At 37.0% G+C, this 19,961-nt stretch overlaps 1 protein-coding gene across 4 annotated transcripts in view; it reads left to right on the forward strand.

Moving 5' to 3' along the window:
- The window catches only part of LOC119776656 (zinc finger protein 385A-like), a 63,701-nt gene extending 46,318 nt beyond the window's left edge, over positions 1-17,383 (forward strand). For 3 of the 4 annotated variants that reach the window (XM_038275205.1, XM_038275207.1, XM_038275208.1), the window contains 5 exons: positions 9,960-10,140; positions 10,596-10,904; positions 13,272-13,459; positions 13,539-13,625; positions 13,721-17,383. In XM_038275205.1, coding sequence (XP_038131133.1) covers positions 9,960-10,140; positions 10,596-10,904; positions 13,272-13,459; positions 13,539-13,625; positions 13,721-13,942 — 987 coding nt within the window. In that variant the 3' untranslated portion in view covers positions 13,943-17,383. The remainder of the gene's footprint in view (positions 1-9,959; positions 10,141-10,595; positions 10,905-13,271; positions 13,460-13,538; positions 13,626-13,720) is intronic. The other variant, XM_038275206.1, reaches the window with a different exon arrangement.
- The last annotated feature ends 2,578 nt before the right edge of the window (positions 17,384-19,961 follow it).

Raw genomic sequence — 19,961 nt, forward strand, 5'->3', positions numbered from 1 at the left:
AAGATAATAAATATACCCGTTATTTTTTCTACATCGTTGTGACGTTTTGGTGAGCTGCTTTGCATGGTGATATAAACAGACGAAGTAATTGTAGTCATTAGTTTAACAGCGAGATTGTGTTCGCTGGAAGAATATATATCCCCCGTTTACAGAGTCCAAGTCATTTTGGTGGCACGGGGGTTACAACGCGAGGGAGAGGGAGAGGACGAGGGCGAAGGCAGGGAGGCCGTGCAGCTAGGGCCAGGCGAGAGAGGGGAGCCAGCGGGGTGAGAGCAGAGGAGGAAAGGCTTGAAGATCTCCAAAGGAGCCGGAGAGAAGTAACCGAGGTATATATCCAGAAAATTATTTTACAGAAAATTACTGAATCATTACCTGTGAAACGTCAGGGACGTTGCTGAATAAGTATACTGGAGAGTAACAGCATCATCACGCAGCATGTTATTGTTTTAGACAGGTCTGAGCATCCTGTACTCCAAAAACTGCAGTGATATTAGGCAATTGTGTGTGTAGGATTAATTACCTGTCCAAGAGAAAACTGGCAACTTGAGCGTCACTTTGAAAACCTTTTTCCTCCATCAGTGACTTCCATCGTGTAAATGCCGTGCCAATGTTGATCCGTGTTTTTTGCCGTTTCTTGTCACGCTTGCGTTTATTCTCGTCGTGTTTCCGCTTCTTAGATGACGGGGGTTCGGTGTCCGCCGCTTTTCGTTGTGATACAGAGTAGGCATGATCCTCCATTCGTCTGATGTTTGGCCACACAGTGCCAAACAGTTTGCAAAGTCACTCACGCCTGCCGCCTTGTTCACCTTTCTTGTTACTGAGGCGCAGTATACCTGCTTCTTCTTCTTCTTTGGTTTCAGGCAGACTAAACGCTTCTCAGGCATAATACTGCCATCTACTGTTCAGTACCGTCTCAGTTAATCTCTCTCAACTTGCCGTAGTTATTTTTGAGCGTCATGGGAGATCTCGCAATCGCTAGTTTGTTGCCTCTGCGCTTGCCGTAGCGCAAAGATGTCAGCCTCCATGGCTGCGAGACCCGCTCCTATGTAATTATAAATAACGAATTCTAAGGCAACGCAAATATTATGGTTAAAAGGCTGAGCTCATAGGTGATGATAAATAACATAGTTATGTATAATATATTAAATTTCTGACTTTATATGCCTGTAATTATTACACACTGTAGCAGTGTTTAAGGTTTATATATTTAAAGGTAAAGGCAGCAGAAATTTTAACTACAGTAACTTATTTGGGTTTTTCATTTAGATATAATTTTTAAAAATGTCATACAGTAGAGGTTTATAAGAAAATTGTTTCCTAACCAGTTAAGTCAAACAGAGAACCCATTAATTCAGCATAACATGGTGTTACACCTTAAAAGGTTTATTAAAAAATGTGAATGTGAGCGAACTGGAAATGTGCTGCTGATAAGTTGAACAAACTGATGGCCCTAAAAGCAAATACAGTGCAAACAAACATGATGATAAAGCAAGTCACTGAAGTGCTGCATATAATGTTTGCAGCTAAAGCAAATTTTCAGCTCCTGTGCTCAGTTGCACTTTTATATTAGATAGAATTTACAAAATATACTTCTTCAAATTAGAAGAATAAAAACATCAAATTGTAAAATATGCATCTCATACACAATGCTTACTTATAATATTTAAAAATAAGTACAGCTTTGGTATCCAGTTTTTAACTGGTAGTGGAGATTTTAAAATCAACTACTGTCTTGATGTCAGTTGTTAACGGGTTTCAGACCTTCAGTTTCAGTTTATTTATATAGCGCCAAGTCACAACGCATGCCATCTTAAGGAACTTTACAATTAAACCAGATCATATAGTCATATTGATTATAATTATTATTATTATTAAGTAGAGAATTAACTGAGAAGGCTGTTAGGTTCAAAGATGTAGGTTTGTAAAAGAAGGACTGAATACACAGTAAGGGATTTTCAACAACAGCTTCTGCAGGAGCGGAAAGAGCCCAAACTAACTTCCAGCTCTTTTTTTGACTCCCCTCCTGCAGCCATCTTTTATTAACAGAACATAACACATGGTTGCAAAACAGTTTTGTTCTGACAGAACAATTGATCAGTTCATAAGACGTGAGGCTCCACCACCTGAATCACAAGGCAGGGTGGTCTCCTGACTGAATCACAAGACAGAGTGGAGCATCTCCTTGCTTCAACGCTTATATGTACATACATTCATTTTATAATCATCATTGAATAAACCTAACAAAGGCAATTTCTCATAGGTTTGTCCTGCAGCTTACAGTCATGGTTTGAGGAGCTTTGGTAAACCTGATGCTGCTTTTCCCCTAACAAATATTCTCAGTTGTTCATGTGGTGAATGATTAATTCATTTGTGAATTAGTTTAAGGAGACAAGGATTACTAAACTATCAAAATTCATTATTTTTATACTTCTCAAAGGTGTTAGAGTGGTGATACCATATTGGCTTTTTATCCATAATGTTGTTGCTCGGTCGTATGATAAGTCCATGTGTTTAGTTGCAGTAGGAACAGGTTGTTCCCATGCTGTCATGCAGTATGATATATGAGAAAACACCATAGCATGCATGTATATTCTATTGGTTTTGCTTTGACCCTCCTCCTTGTCAGTCCGCCTCCTGCTGCGATTAACAAGTAGAAGCAGCTGATGAGGTGGATCTGATTGTTTGTTTGAAGGAGTGAGGAGTGCAACAGTTTTTTCACACACATCACTTAGCTTTATATTAGAATTTTTGTAAGTCAACTCTGAGAATATTTCTGTTATTTTTTATTAGTAAAGAAAACACCCTTATTTTGAAACAAGAAAATTCTCCACGAGTGCTTTTTGTTTTGTGAGCCGAAAAACCTCCTCCTAAGACTACTCTGAGTAGCCGCAACAAGCGGTGCTGCTTCGTTTGGTATGTAGCTTGAAGTAGTTGAGATTATTATTCTTTATATGCTTTTAAATTTAATTTTAGTTACATTTTTTTAAATAATTTAACTTATTTAAATTATGTGACTGGAAACATTTCTTCATTTTTTAATTCAATATTAAATCTCTGTTTCACTCTAAGCTCTTTTGATGGAGAAGCACATTAAGACTGTTATTGAGAGATTTAAAAATAATGCCTTTTGGATGAAGCACTGTTGGATGTCAGACATACTGGTTGGTAGAGAGTACAACTGCAGCCTGCTCCGGTGACTTAGCAGTTACATAAATAAACACATCATCTGCACAGAGCTGACAACCACAACCTGAGCAGTGCAAAGGTAAACAACAAAGGGCCAGGTTTAGAGCCATGAGGAATGCCTATATTTATGTTCAAGAGTGCAGATATGTCTTAATCTACTTAACACACTATATGCTAGAGTGCGTATTAGATGCAAACAACAGGCAAAGACAGTCAAAGTCATGAGTGGAGTTGGAGGCTGGTAAGAATCTGTAAAGGGCTAGACAAGCACAGGAACACAGGGAGGACGTCATGACACACAAACACCCCAATGAACCCCATGCTTGCAACAGGACAATCTGGTGGAAACTGGCTGTTATGTTTTTTTTTATCTAAAGGTTTTACACCAAAACATATCACTAGAGGACCATGGCTTTAAGAGATTGATGTATGTAAAGGACATGGATAGGCATTTAAAATATGTAAGGTTCAGTCCAGCCCTCTCTTTAAGTGGCCATTAAGTTTAACTCCCTCTTTGCAGACCTGTGTGCTCTCAAATGATTTACAAGTGTGATGTACTTGACAGCAGAGGATTTTTATTTACTCCAGCATGTTTATATTTACATTCTCAACACCTTTGAGTTCACTTAGCACTCATGTAAAAAACTGATCCTTGAGGATGGGTTCTCTGCTCTCAATGGCTGTCTATGAAGTGTTTTGCCAGAGCACCTGTTGGTTCACCCGGATTTTGTAAAGCTGCAAGAATCATCCGCTCTACTGCAACTCATCACCTTCTTCCACTGTAACCTGAGTAACTGAGAGCCTAAAGGACTGTGGACATTCTTAAATAATGAACAGATGCTCTGCTTTCAGTGCAGTTCTTGGCTTACTCACTGTTGCTGGGGTTTGCAACAGTTTAATAGCAGGTAAGCAGTTTACTTTTTATCAGAACATCGTCTGGCTATTTGATACTTATGGCCAAATACTGTATCATATTTTCTTAGTTAAAAAAGTGTCCACGTTGCTTTGTAAGGAAAGAGTAAAATTTTAGCCCACTTTTTCATATTGGCATTCTAACATTTACCATAGCAACACGTTAGCCATATTTTGATGACTGTAATTTTCAGTGACTGTAGCTAAAAAATCTTTAAACCACAACTTTCACAAAGAATTAATGAAAGCACACAAATACATACACAGGGTTCACCACAAATAGTTCTTTAATTATCTTATTAGGCAAGAATTCAGTAACAGTACCCTGAACTCACTGCCGAGCATTTTTAAATCCCCGGTGCTTTGGTTTGTTAGGTCTTTAAGCTCCTGTGCTCAGAAAACCAATTACCTTTTTCTGTCTTCTGTCACCAGTGTGAAACACATCAGTGCCAAAGTTTGGGAATAAAACTCATCTTCACTCCCGAGGAACCTTTACATGTGTTCTTTGCTACCTTGTAATTGTTTGTCTTTTTCTTATCATAACATTTTATGTATTACTTATAAATAAACATATAAGTAAATATTTGTGTTTATTTATTTATTCATGTTCTTAGCCCACACATCATATCAGACAATGGTGCAAGGAAGAAACAAAGCTGATTGGCCTGTACATGTGTTCCACCCCTATTAATAGCTGAAGCAAGAACACTTTTTGCTAGTTGATAAATGAACATGGAATGAGTGAAACAATAAAAAGGAGCAAAAGTGTGGACAGTATTAACATTTAACTAACAAAAAAACTGAGCAAAATGGACAGGGAGATATAAGCAATAACTAAAAAAACAAAGGAAACAAGGTTGCTAATAAGAAAATGTTTTATAAAAATAACAATAAAAAAGACAATGTAAGAATTTGAGACATAAAAGAACTAAAATATACATATACGAGGGAGGTTCATTAGCAGATTAAAAAAAAAATTTTTAGCTGCTGAGTACATAGAAAGATATGGGTCTTAATGAAACAGGTAATTCAGACCAAATCCTATAACCTCTAAGACATATTCTGATGGTAAGATGTGCAGGAAATGGGTAATCATAAAGTGGGATTATCAGTGAATGATGAATGGTTATCGGAAGTTAAAAATTATAGTTGTAAAACTGTTTTTTTATTCTCTTCAGTGTGTATTAATCAAAAACATTTGTGCGTAGATGTCTAGCAGAAGCTGGTGGTATTGGTTATAATTAGCTGCAAAGTGAAAGAGGTCAGTTGCTGAAGAGCAGCTATTGAGAGGCAGGTGTTTTACCCACATGTGTTGTAATTATAATACTGCAATTTATTGCAGGCCACAGAGGACAGATTAGCCTGCTAGTGTTGAGCTCAGCTCTGCTGCAAGGTTGACGTCACAGTGTGCTGCATTAGCCAGAGTGACTGCTGCTGTGCCACCTCTCTCATCCCTTGCCTTCTCCTCTTGGTCCTCTCAGGCTACCATGACTCCCTGTCTGCTATATAACATTTTAATTTCCCTCATCAATTTTAATTTAACTTTTTTTTTTCAGTTTTTTCTCATTGTGTTCCATCTCCATGTCTCCTGATCTCATGCTTCTCTCTACCCCCTCTTCCTGTCGCTGCTGCTCGACTTTAGCACAGTAGATTTGGCTCTTCAGTCTCCTCTATCTGCTTTCTGCTCCTTTGTCGTTTCATAGATAAAACATCAAAGAACATCCTGCTTAGGATACAAAAGGGATTTTAGGAACATTTGCTCACTCCTTTTTTCCTTAAATCCCTTTTCTTTTTCCTCAGTCGTTTAAATTTTGCTTTGTGCGACTCTGCTGTGACACTTCACAGGCAATTCAGCTCAGTATGCTATAAAAGAACTGCAGTTGTTAATGTTTAATGTTTAAAATCAATCGGCATTGTAAATAAGGACAGCAATTATGAGAATAAATCAAAATGTAATTACATTACTTTCTGACAACCAAATATTAAAAGTTCACTGTTTATATATCTTTTATATATGTATATATCTCACAGGGAAATTTGGGCATAATTCAGATAATTCCTGTTAACTTGTGTAAAAGATCCTGATATAATTTTTATTGTTACATGGGGTTTTTTTGGGTCAAAATTGACTAAATGTTAGAATGAAATCTGCTATATTCTCGTATTTAGCTTGATTTTGATCTGTCAGTATTACATTAACAGGCTAATTTTAATGACCCTATTTTTAGATTCGAAAAATACTTGTATCCATCAATCCATTTTCCAACACACTTTATCCCAGCTGGGGTTGCAAGGGCTGGTGGTGTCTATCTCCAGCAGATGCGGAGGATAAGTTCACCCGAGTCACAAGCCTTAGAAATCGCAGGTTAAAAGCAGCTCAGATTAGAGACCAGGTCAATGCCACACAGAGTTCTAGCAGCTGACACATCTCTTGAGAGGAGACTGTGTGAATCAGGTCTTCATGGTAAAATAGCTGCTAGGAAACCGCTGCTAAGGACAGACAACAAGCAGAAGAGACTTGCTTGGGCTAAAGAACACAGCAAATTAACATTAGACCAGTGGAAATCTGTGCTTTGGTCTGATGAGTCCAGATTTAAGATCTTTGGTTCCAATCATCGTGTCTTTGTGCCACGGAGAAAAGGTGAATGGATGAACTCTACATGCCTGGTTCCCACTATGAAGCATGGAGGAGGAGGTCTGATGGTGTGGGGGTGCTTTGCTTGTGACACTGTTGGGGATTTCAACAGCCATATATATATAGCTGTGTCTGAATGTAAAGAACCATCATATTATGTTTGGTCTGAAAATTGGGAGAAAATTCTGTTCCCCACTCTTTTAAATATAGGGGAGCAGAAGCTCAACTTGCTAAGGTGTTTTGATTCTCTTATTTCAAAAAGCAGTAAGCTGATTAAAGAAACTTGAATCTAATTAATAAGTGTCAGGATCATATTTGACCCCAATAATTGTACGTTGGTGGATATTAGTGGGACCTGGGGTTTTCTTCCAGCAGTATAAATGCAGGGATAAAATAACATTGGGAATTTCTTCCATTTTTGTATTTGCATGTTAATCTGCAGGCCTTCATAAGGGCTACAGGCAACAGAAGCTGGAGGAGTGGAGTTACACTAGCAGAGCTATATCTGTCATCGCCTATCAGGATACAGGCTATATGAGTAACACTGGCAGTTAATACCTCCGACTACTTCCTCAGAGGTATCTTGGACACATCGCATTTGTCCTTCTTCCTTAAAACCCCAATATGTACCTTTGACATGCTTTATTTGGATCCCATAGCTGTGTAATGGATATAATAAGAAACATGTATACATGTAGTCAGGGTGTGGAGGTTGTACTATTGCTGCCACATGACAGCAGTAGTACAAACTAATCTAATAAGAGTTAAGTTAACACAATGTAAACCCTGCTTTATACCATTGGCCAAAACATTGGTACTTTGTGATTTAATCAAAAGTCCACTTAAAGTTTATTGGACATTAAATTAAGCTTCCCGTATTCATTTGCATTCTGTCTACCCTGTTAACATTGTTAGGATGGCATTATGCCAGGACACAGCAGGCAAGAACCATGGTACTTTTTAAAAAAATTGTCAGCAACAAAAGATAATTATGCATAGCACATGAGCACAATTATATCACTACAGTGGAGGAAAACAACCTGTAATTTTACCAAGAAACATCATCTTCTCAAAATTCTAAATTCATGGGTAAAGTAGTGCATATCCATGTGTGTCTTTGTGTGATTTGAATTAATCCTTTTCTGTCAATTGGAGAAAATAAATCATTTGAAAGAAAGAGTGACCTTTCTAAAAATGTCAGTCTAATTAAGAATACAAAGATTTTAACCTCCAAACATTTATTAAGAAAGACAAAACAAATCCTTCTTAAAACTACAGTACTTTATAACCACTCCTGCCAAAACAAATATATAGGTTGTTTACATTTCAGCTGTTATATGTAAATAATCTGATGTTGATTTTTTTATGCACAAATATACATTCACATTTTGTGATTATTATTGGGGTTTTTTTATACTTTACTTGATTGCAGGTTTCTTTTAACACGACAATGCTTTTTAGAATTAATGCATGGTGTTATTTTCAAGTTTCATTACAAAACTAGCCCTTATTGTATAGTATCTTAGTATCTATAGTATGCTTTGTTTTTGATAGCTTTACCCTTGTGTGAATCAGGCTTCAATGCAGCTTATACAGTGGAACTTTCCCTAATAAAGGAAATAGAGGACACTTCATTTTTTATTTTCTATTTAGACGCCATAAACTTTTCATATTTTTACCTGTGTTGAGCTAATCTTCTTTAGTGTCCCTTTCTTTTCTTTTCTGTTTCGTTCTATGTCCTTTTCATCAGCAGATGACAGCCAACTGCCATTCGCAAACCCATTTTAGATAATCCCACACTCAATAATCATCATCAACTCCCCACTGCGGTTTGGTGGCAGAGGAGGACATAAAAATTCAGAGGCTAATCCTCTCTGACAGCCTCATCAGCACATCATACCAGCAAACCATTTGCTCAGGCTGTTCCTTCAGCAGAGGGACCAACAAACTGGGGGAAAATTCAGTGCCTGCAGTGGACAGAAAGAGTTCACAGTTGCATGTTCTGATCACCTCCCTCTAAATCCAAGCCAAATACTGATTATATTTAGGTCAGATCAGATTTGTTTTTTGTTTTTTTAAATGCATTGCACTTTTAAGGTACCAGGTACTTTGATTCCCTTTCTTGAATTACCTGTGGATTTGATAAATTTTAAGGACATGTTTTGATTCTTAAATTGGATTATTGTCTCTATTCATTTGTTCTATATTAGATTTAAAATGAGTGCCTCAGACAAAGATAACATTTTAATTTTTTTAATTGTCTGGTGATAATACATTAAACTGCTAATTAATTATGATATGTGGAATTAAAGCTTTTGGAGAAAAAAAACCAAAGAACATCTTAGTTTTAGCAGCTGCTTGCCTTTTTTGTTGTGTCCTGTAGGTTTTTATATATTTTTTCAGCTTTACCAACTGTAACATGATCTGTTTATATTCCACTACTATATTGCTCTGTATGCAATCTTGGTGAGTCATTTGTCTGATAACATTTTCCTATGTTTTATTATTTCCTACTCATAATTTTGAATATTTAATATTTTTTTAACTTTTGTGTTGTTTCATTTTTATCCATTCTGTTTTGTCTGGGGTTTATTTATTTTATTGTTCTCATAGAAATATGCTTTAATCATCACTATATCTGAAAAACCTAAACTTTTGCATTTCCACTGTTCCTTATTTTCTACAATTGACTAACAATTATTTTCTTTTGTTATTGATATAATTTCTCTATTTAGTTATTTTTGTCAGTATATTGTTTGTCGCCGGTGCTTCTGTGTTTGTCCTAAAGCACTTTGTGTTACACAGACTGTTAAAAAGTTCTCTGTAAATACATTTCTGATATATTTCTTTGAAACTGACTGATCTGCTAATGTAAAGATTATGCATTTACAGCTAAACCTGCATACAGCCGAAGCCTTAAAACTGTGACTATAGAGTGATGGAGGACACCCCCTTAGTTTTCCCACAACCATTGCAGGTGTTAAGTGTAATCAAAAAATATTTACAGTCTGTAAGAGAAAAGATTATTAGCCTTTTCTGTCAATTGAACCACAGCATCATATGTTCAAATTTGGCTGTTTTTGAAGCCAAAACTTTTTAAAAACTTGATATACATTAATACCAGTATCTGATGATGTCAAAATGATTGTCAAAAAAAGAAAAACGGAGCAAACATATCATATTTATTTAAGGTGATCTTGCCATGTTTATTTTATTTTATGTCCAGAGTCAAGCAGAGGCCCATTATAAAGGGAATCGCCATGCTCGAAGGGTGAAGGGCATCGAGACATCTAAGACATCACGTGTACAAGACGGAGATAAACAGCAGCCTCTGCCTCCAACCTCACCCCTCCCACCAGGCATCCCACCATCCAGCCTGATGCCTGATTCTAACCCCAACAAACAGGGTGAGCATCGTCAGATGAGAGTTTTCATGTACGAACAACCTGGTCCAAAATCTCCAAAGCTCTTGTTCATAATCACAAAAAGTAATAGAACAAAAATAAGAGATTTTGTGTCAGTTGGATTTAAGAAAAAAGCTTGAATTCTTACTTATTTTATAGTTAGCAGATGCTTTTTTTCTGTTTCATTTTTACATACACGACTGTCATAGAGATATTTGGTTAGACAATGACTCCAGGAAACAAGTATCATCATGTAAACATATCCTGTCACAGTGGGTTGATCAGGCTGTCTGTTTGCACATCCAGATCGAGTCTTACTGCAGCCTGTTTGATCTCAGGGAAAAAGCACAACTGCTGAAAGCGTTGCCTGATTTTTTTCACTGCATTATACTATAATTAAACCAATAATGATTTTCAAGTATTCATTTACTGACCAGAAATATTTCTGATGCCTACAGATGATCCTCAGTCTTGTCCCAGCCTGAAGGAGTCTCCCTTAAACCCCAACGACCTCCCATCAACTCCAATCAACTCAGCAGATGTAGAGTCATCTGTCGGCACACCTTTTACATCCTCTCCCTCCTCTTCAGCAGCCCTCAGTAGCTCTTCGGGAGACCCAGCAGCAGCTGCTCTACCTGACACCCCCTCCCCTGCACCGAGCCAATCTTCAGGAGAGTCAGAGGAGGAGAAAGCCAAGAAGCTTCTCTACTGCTCTCTCTGCAAAGTAGCAGTTAATTCCCTCTCACAGCTGGAGGCACATAACAAAGGTTGGACCAATCTGCAGAAGCTTCACTACACCACATAAACATCTTAAACTCTTTAAATTATACCTTCACAGCCCCAATTTACTTAGTTAATTGGAATATAGGTTCTAAAGAGGCCTGCTAGTTAGGTTAAATGTGCCTTTTAATAATAATGGATTGATGTGGGCACTAACTATACTTTTCATTAAGCCCCTATTCTTGTATGAAAAATTATTTTATAGGTCTGATTTCAATCTGGATTATTTTGTGAGCAAATAAATACAAGAAAAAAGCCAACCCATTTAATGCATTTCACCTGGTGAAATTAGTTACTGAAATAACTAAACTTTTCAATGATACGCAAATGTATTAAATATGACTTATTATCATTTCTAATCTCACAGACTTTAGTGCATAAAAAAATCTCAAATCTTTAAAGCCTGAAAAGTGACATCCCAACCCTTTGAGGTTCTGCTCATTTCACATGTAGCCCATGAGGTTTTCCCGGCTATAATGAAAACGCAAATTAACATTCTAACACTTGAAGGACTTTTAGTCTCATGAGCCTAAAAAATGATTGTTGGAGTCAAACCTTGTAATGTCCCATAAAAAGGGGGAAACAAGGACAGATGGTATGCAATGCAAAACACATTGTTTCCATTCTTGTGAAATAGTGTAAGTTCTAGGTTTTGTTTGTTAAAAAAAATAAATCTCAGAAGCATTTTATTGGGTTAAGTGAAGAAATTTTGGTCAGGCACAATAGTGACAAATGTTTTACGTTTCTACTTAAAATTATTTACATTCCTGATAACGGTGTCTCAAAATAAATTAATGTTTTGTTGTTGTTTTTTTTGAGGACTAATCCCAGGGGTCTGTTTCATGAAGCAGGTTTAACAAAGTCAGATTTAAATCCTCTAAATTGATCTAGCCTAAATTCAGGAACTCTGAATTTTTGGTTGTACAACAGCTGCTATGAATTAGTTCAATCAACTCCAAGAAGAACCACTCAGAGTTTAGCACGCTCGTAGCAAATATGAAAAGCCATTATCAGTGGAGAACCGATTCACGAGTCAGCATGACAACAGGTAACAGGAAGTGCCTATTTCACCCCATCATTGTTAACATAATGCAAATTCTATCCTGTAATATCAGGAATATGGAGATCTGAAATTAATTTACAGACATCCAGAATGTTTATTCTAAATGTGAAGAATGTCATTTTGTTTGAAATGGTCATTTAGACAAAGAAAAATGTTTTTTCAGATACCAGGAATACGTATTCATCAAAACTAGTACATATCAAGCTGGCTTGCCATAGTCTATTGTTGCTGCGTCATTACAGGATTGTTTCTTGAATGGTAGTAAATCAATGTATCTACTTAGGTGAAATCTTTTGGCAGCAGGTGAATATAAACTATAATGCATATTATGTTAAGCAAGCCAAAAACGAGTAATCTCATACCCTGCACTGAGTTGTAGAATCATCTCCTAATAAATATTAAATTCCCTGTGAAAAAATGCAGATCATTCTTTGACAAGATTCTCGTCAAACGGACATGCAATGTTTGATTTTAAAACCTAATGTATATATGTATATATATATCTATATATAGATGTACATATATATAAATATCTATATATAGATGTAGATAAATACACATATACACATATATATATATATATATATATATATATATATATATATATATATATATATATATATATATATATATATATATATATATATATATATTATGCACAAAACTATGACAAAAATCGTACTAAATCAGGGAACAAAACAGGATTATTGGCTGTAAGGAGAACGGAGACAGAGGACACTGAGTTTCCTGAAGAAAACCTTCTCCCAACCAGGTTGGGGAAACTCTCTTTGTTAAACGAAAGTATCCCCGTTTTCTCTATTTTCAGGTTTGGAAAACTTAGTTTTTGGTAAACCTGCTCCCCAAGGTGTTAGGGTTCTGCCCTTTGTTGTGTAACTTTTTAGTTTCATTAAAATTTTATGTCTTTTTAGTTTTAGTTTTCTGGCAGTGTTGTGTTTTTGAGGACAAAAATAAAGACATTATCAATTAATCAAAAGTCGCTGAACATGTTGATCAATTCTAGGTAGAAATTGTAGAATTTAACTCCATTGTTTGAGGTGCAAATTAATGTGCACCTGCAATACTGATTTGATATTTTCCCCTCACTCACTAAATGAACATAACAGATCTTTCAGTAAGCTGCAATTAAAGGTATATGTATTTAAGGACTTTTGAGTGAGCTGCTGTAAGGAATTCTAACTTCTCTGACATTATTATGCAAAACCAGATGATTCTTGCCCCCAAAAAGAATAAAAAATAAGATAAAATTATGCTGGTCCTCTGCTGTTCTCAGGAACCAAACATAGAACAATCCTGGAAGCTCGAAGTGGACTGGGACCCATTAAAGCGTATCCACGTTTGGGTCCTAAACCCAGCCCTGAGCAGGGAGGCGAGCTCTCCTCTGATCCAAACACTCAGGAACGCACCTTCCACTGTGAGATATGCAATGTCAGAGTCAACTCTGAGCTGCAGCTTAAACAGGTAAAAATATGCAGTGAAGCCCAATGCAGAAATTGCTTGCCATAACCTTATACTTGTTGCTCATCCTTTTATGCTACAGCATATATCGAGCAGAAGGCATCGAGATGGGGTTGCAGGTAAACCTAATCCTCTTCTCAGTCGGCACAAGAAGCGCACAGACTTTATGGTAGGTGTTTGCCCCCCCCCCCCATGTTTTGGCTGCTGACTAGGGTTTATGTTGCAATGCAGCAACAGTCTTATTTTTTCTCAATTCTCTCAAAGGAACTTCCAAAATCCCTAGGACCTGGGCTTTTACCAAATCCTTTGGCTGTCGCAGCAGCGATGGCAGCAGCAGCTTCATCCAATCAGCTGGCCCTGCGCCCTCCTGGACTGACCTCCCATCCTCATACACACCTGCTACAGGGAACACCACTCAGCTTGCTGAGGCCTGCCCCTGGTCCCATCCGCACCACACATGGGCCCATACTCTTCACTCCTTACTAACAGTAAGGGGAATAAACCTGAATCAGGAAGAAGCACACTGTGAACTGGAGGCAACCATGTGCCATTGATAGCCAAACTGGCTGGTCTGGCTGTACATTTTATTTTTATTTATATGAAATATAAATATTTCTCCTCATTGTGTTTAGATGTTTCTATCCTCTCTGGTTTCCCTTCATTACTTGGGTACCAGATGGTGATCCAAATCCACGAGTCGACAATTTAAAGAGGACTTCTTCAAGTATTTAAAGTCTGCATTTAAATGTCAACAGTAGCTATACAGTGCCTTCAAAATGTATTTATTCTCCTTGAATGGTTTTTTATTTACTTTTTTTGTGGGATTTTAATTTATTGATTCAACTCAAAGTCCACAAAATACAGACCCAAAAATAAAAAATCTGAGAAAGCAGTGTTTTCTTTTGTGTTCAGACCCTCTAAGTATGATTTTCTGGAGTCGTGTTTGCTGCATTTAAAGCTGCAAACTACAGGTCTTCATAAATCTTCTAAATATTATTACAATTACTATTGCTCTTGCAAAGAAAGCCCAAATCTGGGTCAGTTGCATGGCTGGTGTCTGTGAACAGCAGTTAACAAGTCTTAACATATATTTTCAATCAGATGTAGTTTTAACTTCCATCACCACAGGCACTCATTCTCCTGGAAAATGAACCTCCATTCCAGTTTCCAGTTTTTGCAGCCTCCAATATCTAATATTTTTTTTCCTCCAAGGATTGCCCTGCATTTAGCAATATTGAACAGATTTTCTATTATGTCTTAAGAAATAGTACCTTCTGTGGATTGCTAAGAGAGACCCTTACCCTGTGAGCTGGAAACCCATTCCTCTGACCCCATTCTGTCCCCTTATACGGCCTACCACTTTCTGGCTGTGTTGCTGTCATTCTCAAACACATATATTTTCTTATCATTCAGTTGACTGTGGGACATTTAGAAGAGGAAATTTCATGGCTGGATTTGTTGCAAAGGTGGCATTCTGTCACAGTTCCAAGCTGGTTTACAATTAGCTCCTGAGATCAAACCATTCTTTCACCGATGTTTGTAACAACAGTCTGCATGCCTAGGTGATTGATTTTATACACCTTTGGCCATGGAATTATTGGGATAACTGGTTCCAGTAATTTCAATGGGTGAGCAAATACTTTTGGCTTTATAGTGTATGTTCCGATGAAAGAATAATTCCTTCAAAGCTGCTACGAAGTTACCATTAGCTTCTTCTTTCAATCTCTGATTAATGATCTCTTTGTCCATCCTTTCAGTTTGAGTGAGGGGCATTTCTTGGTAGGTTTTCAGCTTTACCACAATGAACAGTGTTCTGTGAGATGGCACACTTAAATTTACACCAAGACTTTCTCTCCGGTCTCTGTACTGGGTATCCAAAATTAAAATGTAACGCTAAGAAAGTTAGGGAAACAGAATATTTCAGGGGAAATACATTGAACACCACACGGGAGCCTACCTTGTATCTCCAAACCCAGATTTAAAGTTCATTGAAGCAGTGTGAAAAACACTAAACAACTCACATGGTAAGTTGACTTCCTTAGCAACCCACAGAAGGCAATGTCAAAAACGAACCTGTGAGGTAATCCTTCTGCAAAAACCTAAACCTTCAGTTTCAATTAGATTTATGGGAGAAGTAACCACATTGTGTTGATGTATTGTGACCAATTTGTTTAAGTGACACAATACTTTTAACTTTTTTTTTAAAGCAAAGTCATCATATATACCCAAAAAGCTAAATAAAATCCAACTAAATTTGATCAGTGAGTCGTCATGGTGCCACTTTTTAGCTCATGTTCCCAATAATTAATGCTGTTAAGGTAGTTGGTTGTACTCTTTGGGGGTGGAGGGGAAAACAGGTCTGAATACAAATTCACCAATCTTTTTCAGAATGTAGAACATCTTTTCCTCCTACTTGAGGTGCTTTTAGCAATAAATCTTAAGGACAAAAAATCTTAAGGACCTTAAGGAACTAAAAACAAGCTCAAGGGGTATAAATATATTGGGGAAGGCACTGTTAGCATCCAATGTGGCAGAATCAAAACCCTACCTCTTTTTTTATGTTCATCCCTCTTCATTACAAATTTTCAGCAATTATGAGTTACACAGAATTAGATGTATAAGCTACAACAAAAATGCAGCTCTAACTTAAAGAAACTGCTTCAACTGATTGAAGGGATTGAATTAAAGTTATGCAGGTTTATTCCTTTAATTTAATAGATTGAGTTGAGTGAAGTCAATTCAATTTCTTGTTGCAACTGAAGAAAATCATTTATGTTAGCACTGCATTCTCTTTTTAGTGTAGTAGATGCATCTGAAATTTGCTAGACTCATAACATAGCTGTCAGGGTAGATTGCACCAATGTAGTTCTGCTCTTGTGGCTCACACAATTTGCAGATGATTCTATGTTGTTGCAACTTGGTTACTTTTTAACAGTTGACTTATATTTGCCTCAATGGGACACAAAAAAGAACTAAAGAGGCAACGGAGGGGAATATAGGAAATTACATTTTTGTCTTAAGATAGAAGTGATATACACAGGAATTTCTAAAGAAGAAATTTGCACTTTGCAGATATCAGTATTTGTTTTTGTGTTCTGTATACAATGCAGTTAGACTGGTTCAGAAATACGTGTACTGCAGTTTGTTTTTTTTACTGAGTGAAGATATTGAACCAACACTGAACTCTTAATGAATCCCAGACAATTGTGGACTCTCCTCAAACAGCTATTGTGACAGAAATTTTCCAGAGCACACATAAGTAAACACTTTTGTTGAAAGGTCTGCATGTGATCATCTTCATTTTCTCAACTGTAACGCACAGCTAGAAGCTTTCAGTGTCCTTCTTGGAGTAACTTTCACACTGTGAGCAAACCAGGTCTGCTACTCATTTATGACTTCTGTCCAGGTCCTTCTAATGTTGGGACACAAAAAAAGGACCATCTTTGCCAGATACAGCACTGGAAGAAAGGAAACAGTAGGAGAAAAGACACCAGCAAAGGACATTTACAGGACCACTTACACTGATAAGTAGATGTATGCAAAGACTAACAACTACAGAAACCAAAAACGTCACATCTTTGGGTCGTTTTGGACTTAACAGTATATTTGTCTGGTCTGCCTTGTGTTCTCTGTTCTCCCAAGGTAACTATCAAAAGCTCTTAATAAGGAATTGTGGATATTGTTAGAAGAAAATTTTAGGAAATGGAAAATGTAGCAATACAATAAGCACTACTGTTACTTTCTTCTTGTAAACTGCAATAAAAAAAAACATGTAAACAAATGTAATAAATGTCCCTTAGGAGAAGTTTATTGAAACGTTATTGTAAATGTAGATTATTTAAAAAAGAAATGACAAACTTCTTGTTGGGGTTGCCCACTTGTTCAATTTAAACTAGGAAATCAATAAAACTGAGTTTTTGGTTGAAAGACATGTTTACTTTTTTATTTTTGCATAGACATTGTGTTATTTAAAACCACTTAATTAATGTTGATTTGATGTGAAATGAAGTCCTTTTAACACCTTAAAATCCATATTTGATTGGCATAAGTGGTGTGAATATGTACAGATAAGGCTGATATTATTTAGACCTGTAAATGAAAAAAAAATGTAACTGTGCAGCCTTAGTTAAATGAAGGACATAAGTGTTGGGAGAAGCTGAGCTGACACTCATCCAGAGGGAAATGTGCTCAGCAGGTAGATGCCAGAAGAGAAACATGGATTATCGTGTTACAGCTCTGAGTTAATCACTCAGGAACTGCACAAAAAGAAAGAACTGACAACTGAGAAGTTGTTTTAAACCAAAGTTCTTGAACACCAACTGCAACCAGACATCCTGGTAGCATTAACCCAGCAGTCGCTCCGAACACACAAAGATGACCTAAATTCTGTTTGTTTTAGTTTTGCTAAATAGCTTGTGTGCTGTGATATTTTGTTGCTAAAAATGGCCAAACAAATGCAATAAGGCCCATTGTATTCTGGATGTACTCTGTTCCATACATTTTTGCTTGAAAGCTGCAAACACCTTCATGAAAATACAGTATAATCTTTAAAGGCCTACACCAAGTTGCTCACCAATGCTGCTGCTTTTACAAAGGGTTCCGGGATCTGGGATTTTGACTTTAGATATGCTGTTGTTGTGATTTTTTGTGTGCAAAGCATATTTTTAAAGGATCTAAGGATGAATATAATTCAAACACTGGTTTTAAACAGCTAATATTTCCTGCAATAAACAGGGAAATCTGGTTTCTGTCTGGCTTAAATGTATTAAGGTAAACGTTTTCTGTTATACTTTATCACCATTAGGGGGTTACCTCTTGAAGATAATTTTTTAAATTTAAACTAGGAAGATGAATTAAAAGGGGTTAGAAATAGTTTGCAACACAACTCACATCCTTCTGTTTAGTCAAGTGTGAATTGGAATATATGGTGGTTTTGTTAGATGAGGAATTTCCCACTTTTTACATATTACAGTAGGCTTTTTGGCGTCCCTAATCATCAGTAAAAAAAAAAAAATTCTGTTGCATTGGTTCAATGGAAAATTATGATTTTTAATTTACCCATTTCTGAATATTACCTTTGCTTCCCTTATTCCTTTACTATTAATTCACTGTATAAACAATACATTTTTTTGCAGTTTGTTTTCTCATGACCTTATATACTGATTAAATTAATGCAAAATCTGCTGCATCACCAACTGGTTTGGTCCGCCCCATGTGAACTTATTTATGATTAACATGTTCACTAAAACCGATGGCTGCTGTGAACTAAAACATTAAAAAATGCTGTGGCACATGATGAAGGTGCAAAAAAGGTAATCGTGAATTAGTTTAATGGTGTGCACTGGGAGCAGGTGTGGACGGAGAGACCTGGAAGGAAAGCTGAGAGACAGTAGGAGGCAATGAGAGCAACAAAGAGTGACAAAAACTAGAGCTAAGACAAAAGAAATCTCAAGAATTCAAAATTCAATTTCAATTCAATTTATTTATATAGCTCCAATTTATAACACATGTCATCATAAGGCACTTTACAGAGACAAATTCAACCACATCATACAATCAAATAGATTTTAAGTTTTCTATCTATGGAAAACCAGTTGATTGCATCGACTCATTGATTCAAAGGCAATCCCTCACACCAAGCATGTACACTCACTGGCCACTTATTAGGTACACCTGTCCAATTGCTTGTTAACAATTTCTAAGCAGCCAATGACATGGCGGCAACTCAGTGCATTTAGGCATGTAGACATGGTCAAGACAATCTTCTGCAGTTCAAACGGAGCATCAGTATGGGGAAGAAAGGTGATTTGAGTGACTTAAACGTGGCATGATTGTTGGGGCCAGAAGGGCTGGTCTGAGTATTTCAGAAACTGCTGATCTACTGGGATTTTCACGCACAACCATCCCTAGGGTTTACAGAGAATGGTCCGAAAAAGAAAAAACATCCAGTGAGTGGCAGTTCTGTGGGCGGAAATGCCTTGTTGATGCCAGAGGTCAGAGGAGAATGGCCAGACTGGTTCGAGCTGATAGAAGGGCAACAGTGACTCAAATAACCACCCGTTACAAACAAGGTGGGCAGAAGAGCATCTCTGAATGCACAGTACGTCGAACTTTGAGGCAGATGGGCTACAGCAGCAGAAGACCACACCGGGTGCCACTCCTTTCAGCTAATGTGACCAGCAGAGGGGGTAGATCTTTTTAGGCAAGACGCACCAGAGCACGGAGTAGTCTCCAATGATTTATTAACCAATTTCGTTAAAACATTTTTCTTTTAAAACATGGCCTCGGGCCCACTACTCAGCCCCTAGAAGGAAAAGGCATCAAAATAAGGACAATTTAAATTATTCCCAAAAAATGAATGAACAAACAAATCATGCAATTCAAAAGAAAACAAATTAGTAAATCAAAACAAAGGAAAGCAAACAAATTAGTAATTTAAATAGTAAGCAAACAAACGGCAAAGAAAAGAACACAACCACTGCAAACGATGGGACAAACTGTCGTT

The sequence above is a fragment of the Cyprinodon tularosa genome, unplaced genomic scaffold, assembly GCF_016077235.1.
Source record: "Cyprinodon tularosa strain WSP-4 unplaced genomic scaffold, ASM1607723v1 ctg95, whole genome shotgun sequence".
NCBI lineage: Eukaryota > Metazoa > Chordata > Actinopteri > Cyprinodontiformes > Cyprinodontidae > Cyprinodon > Cyprinodon tularosa.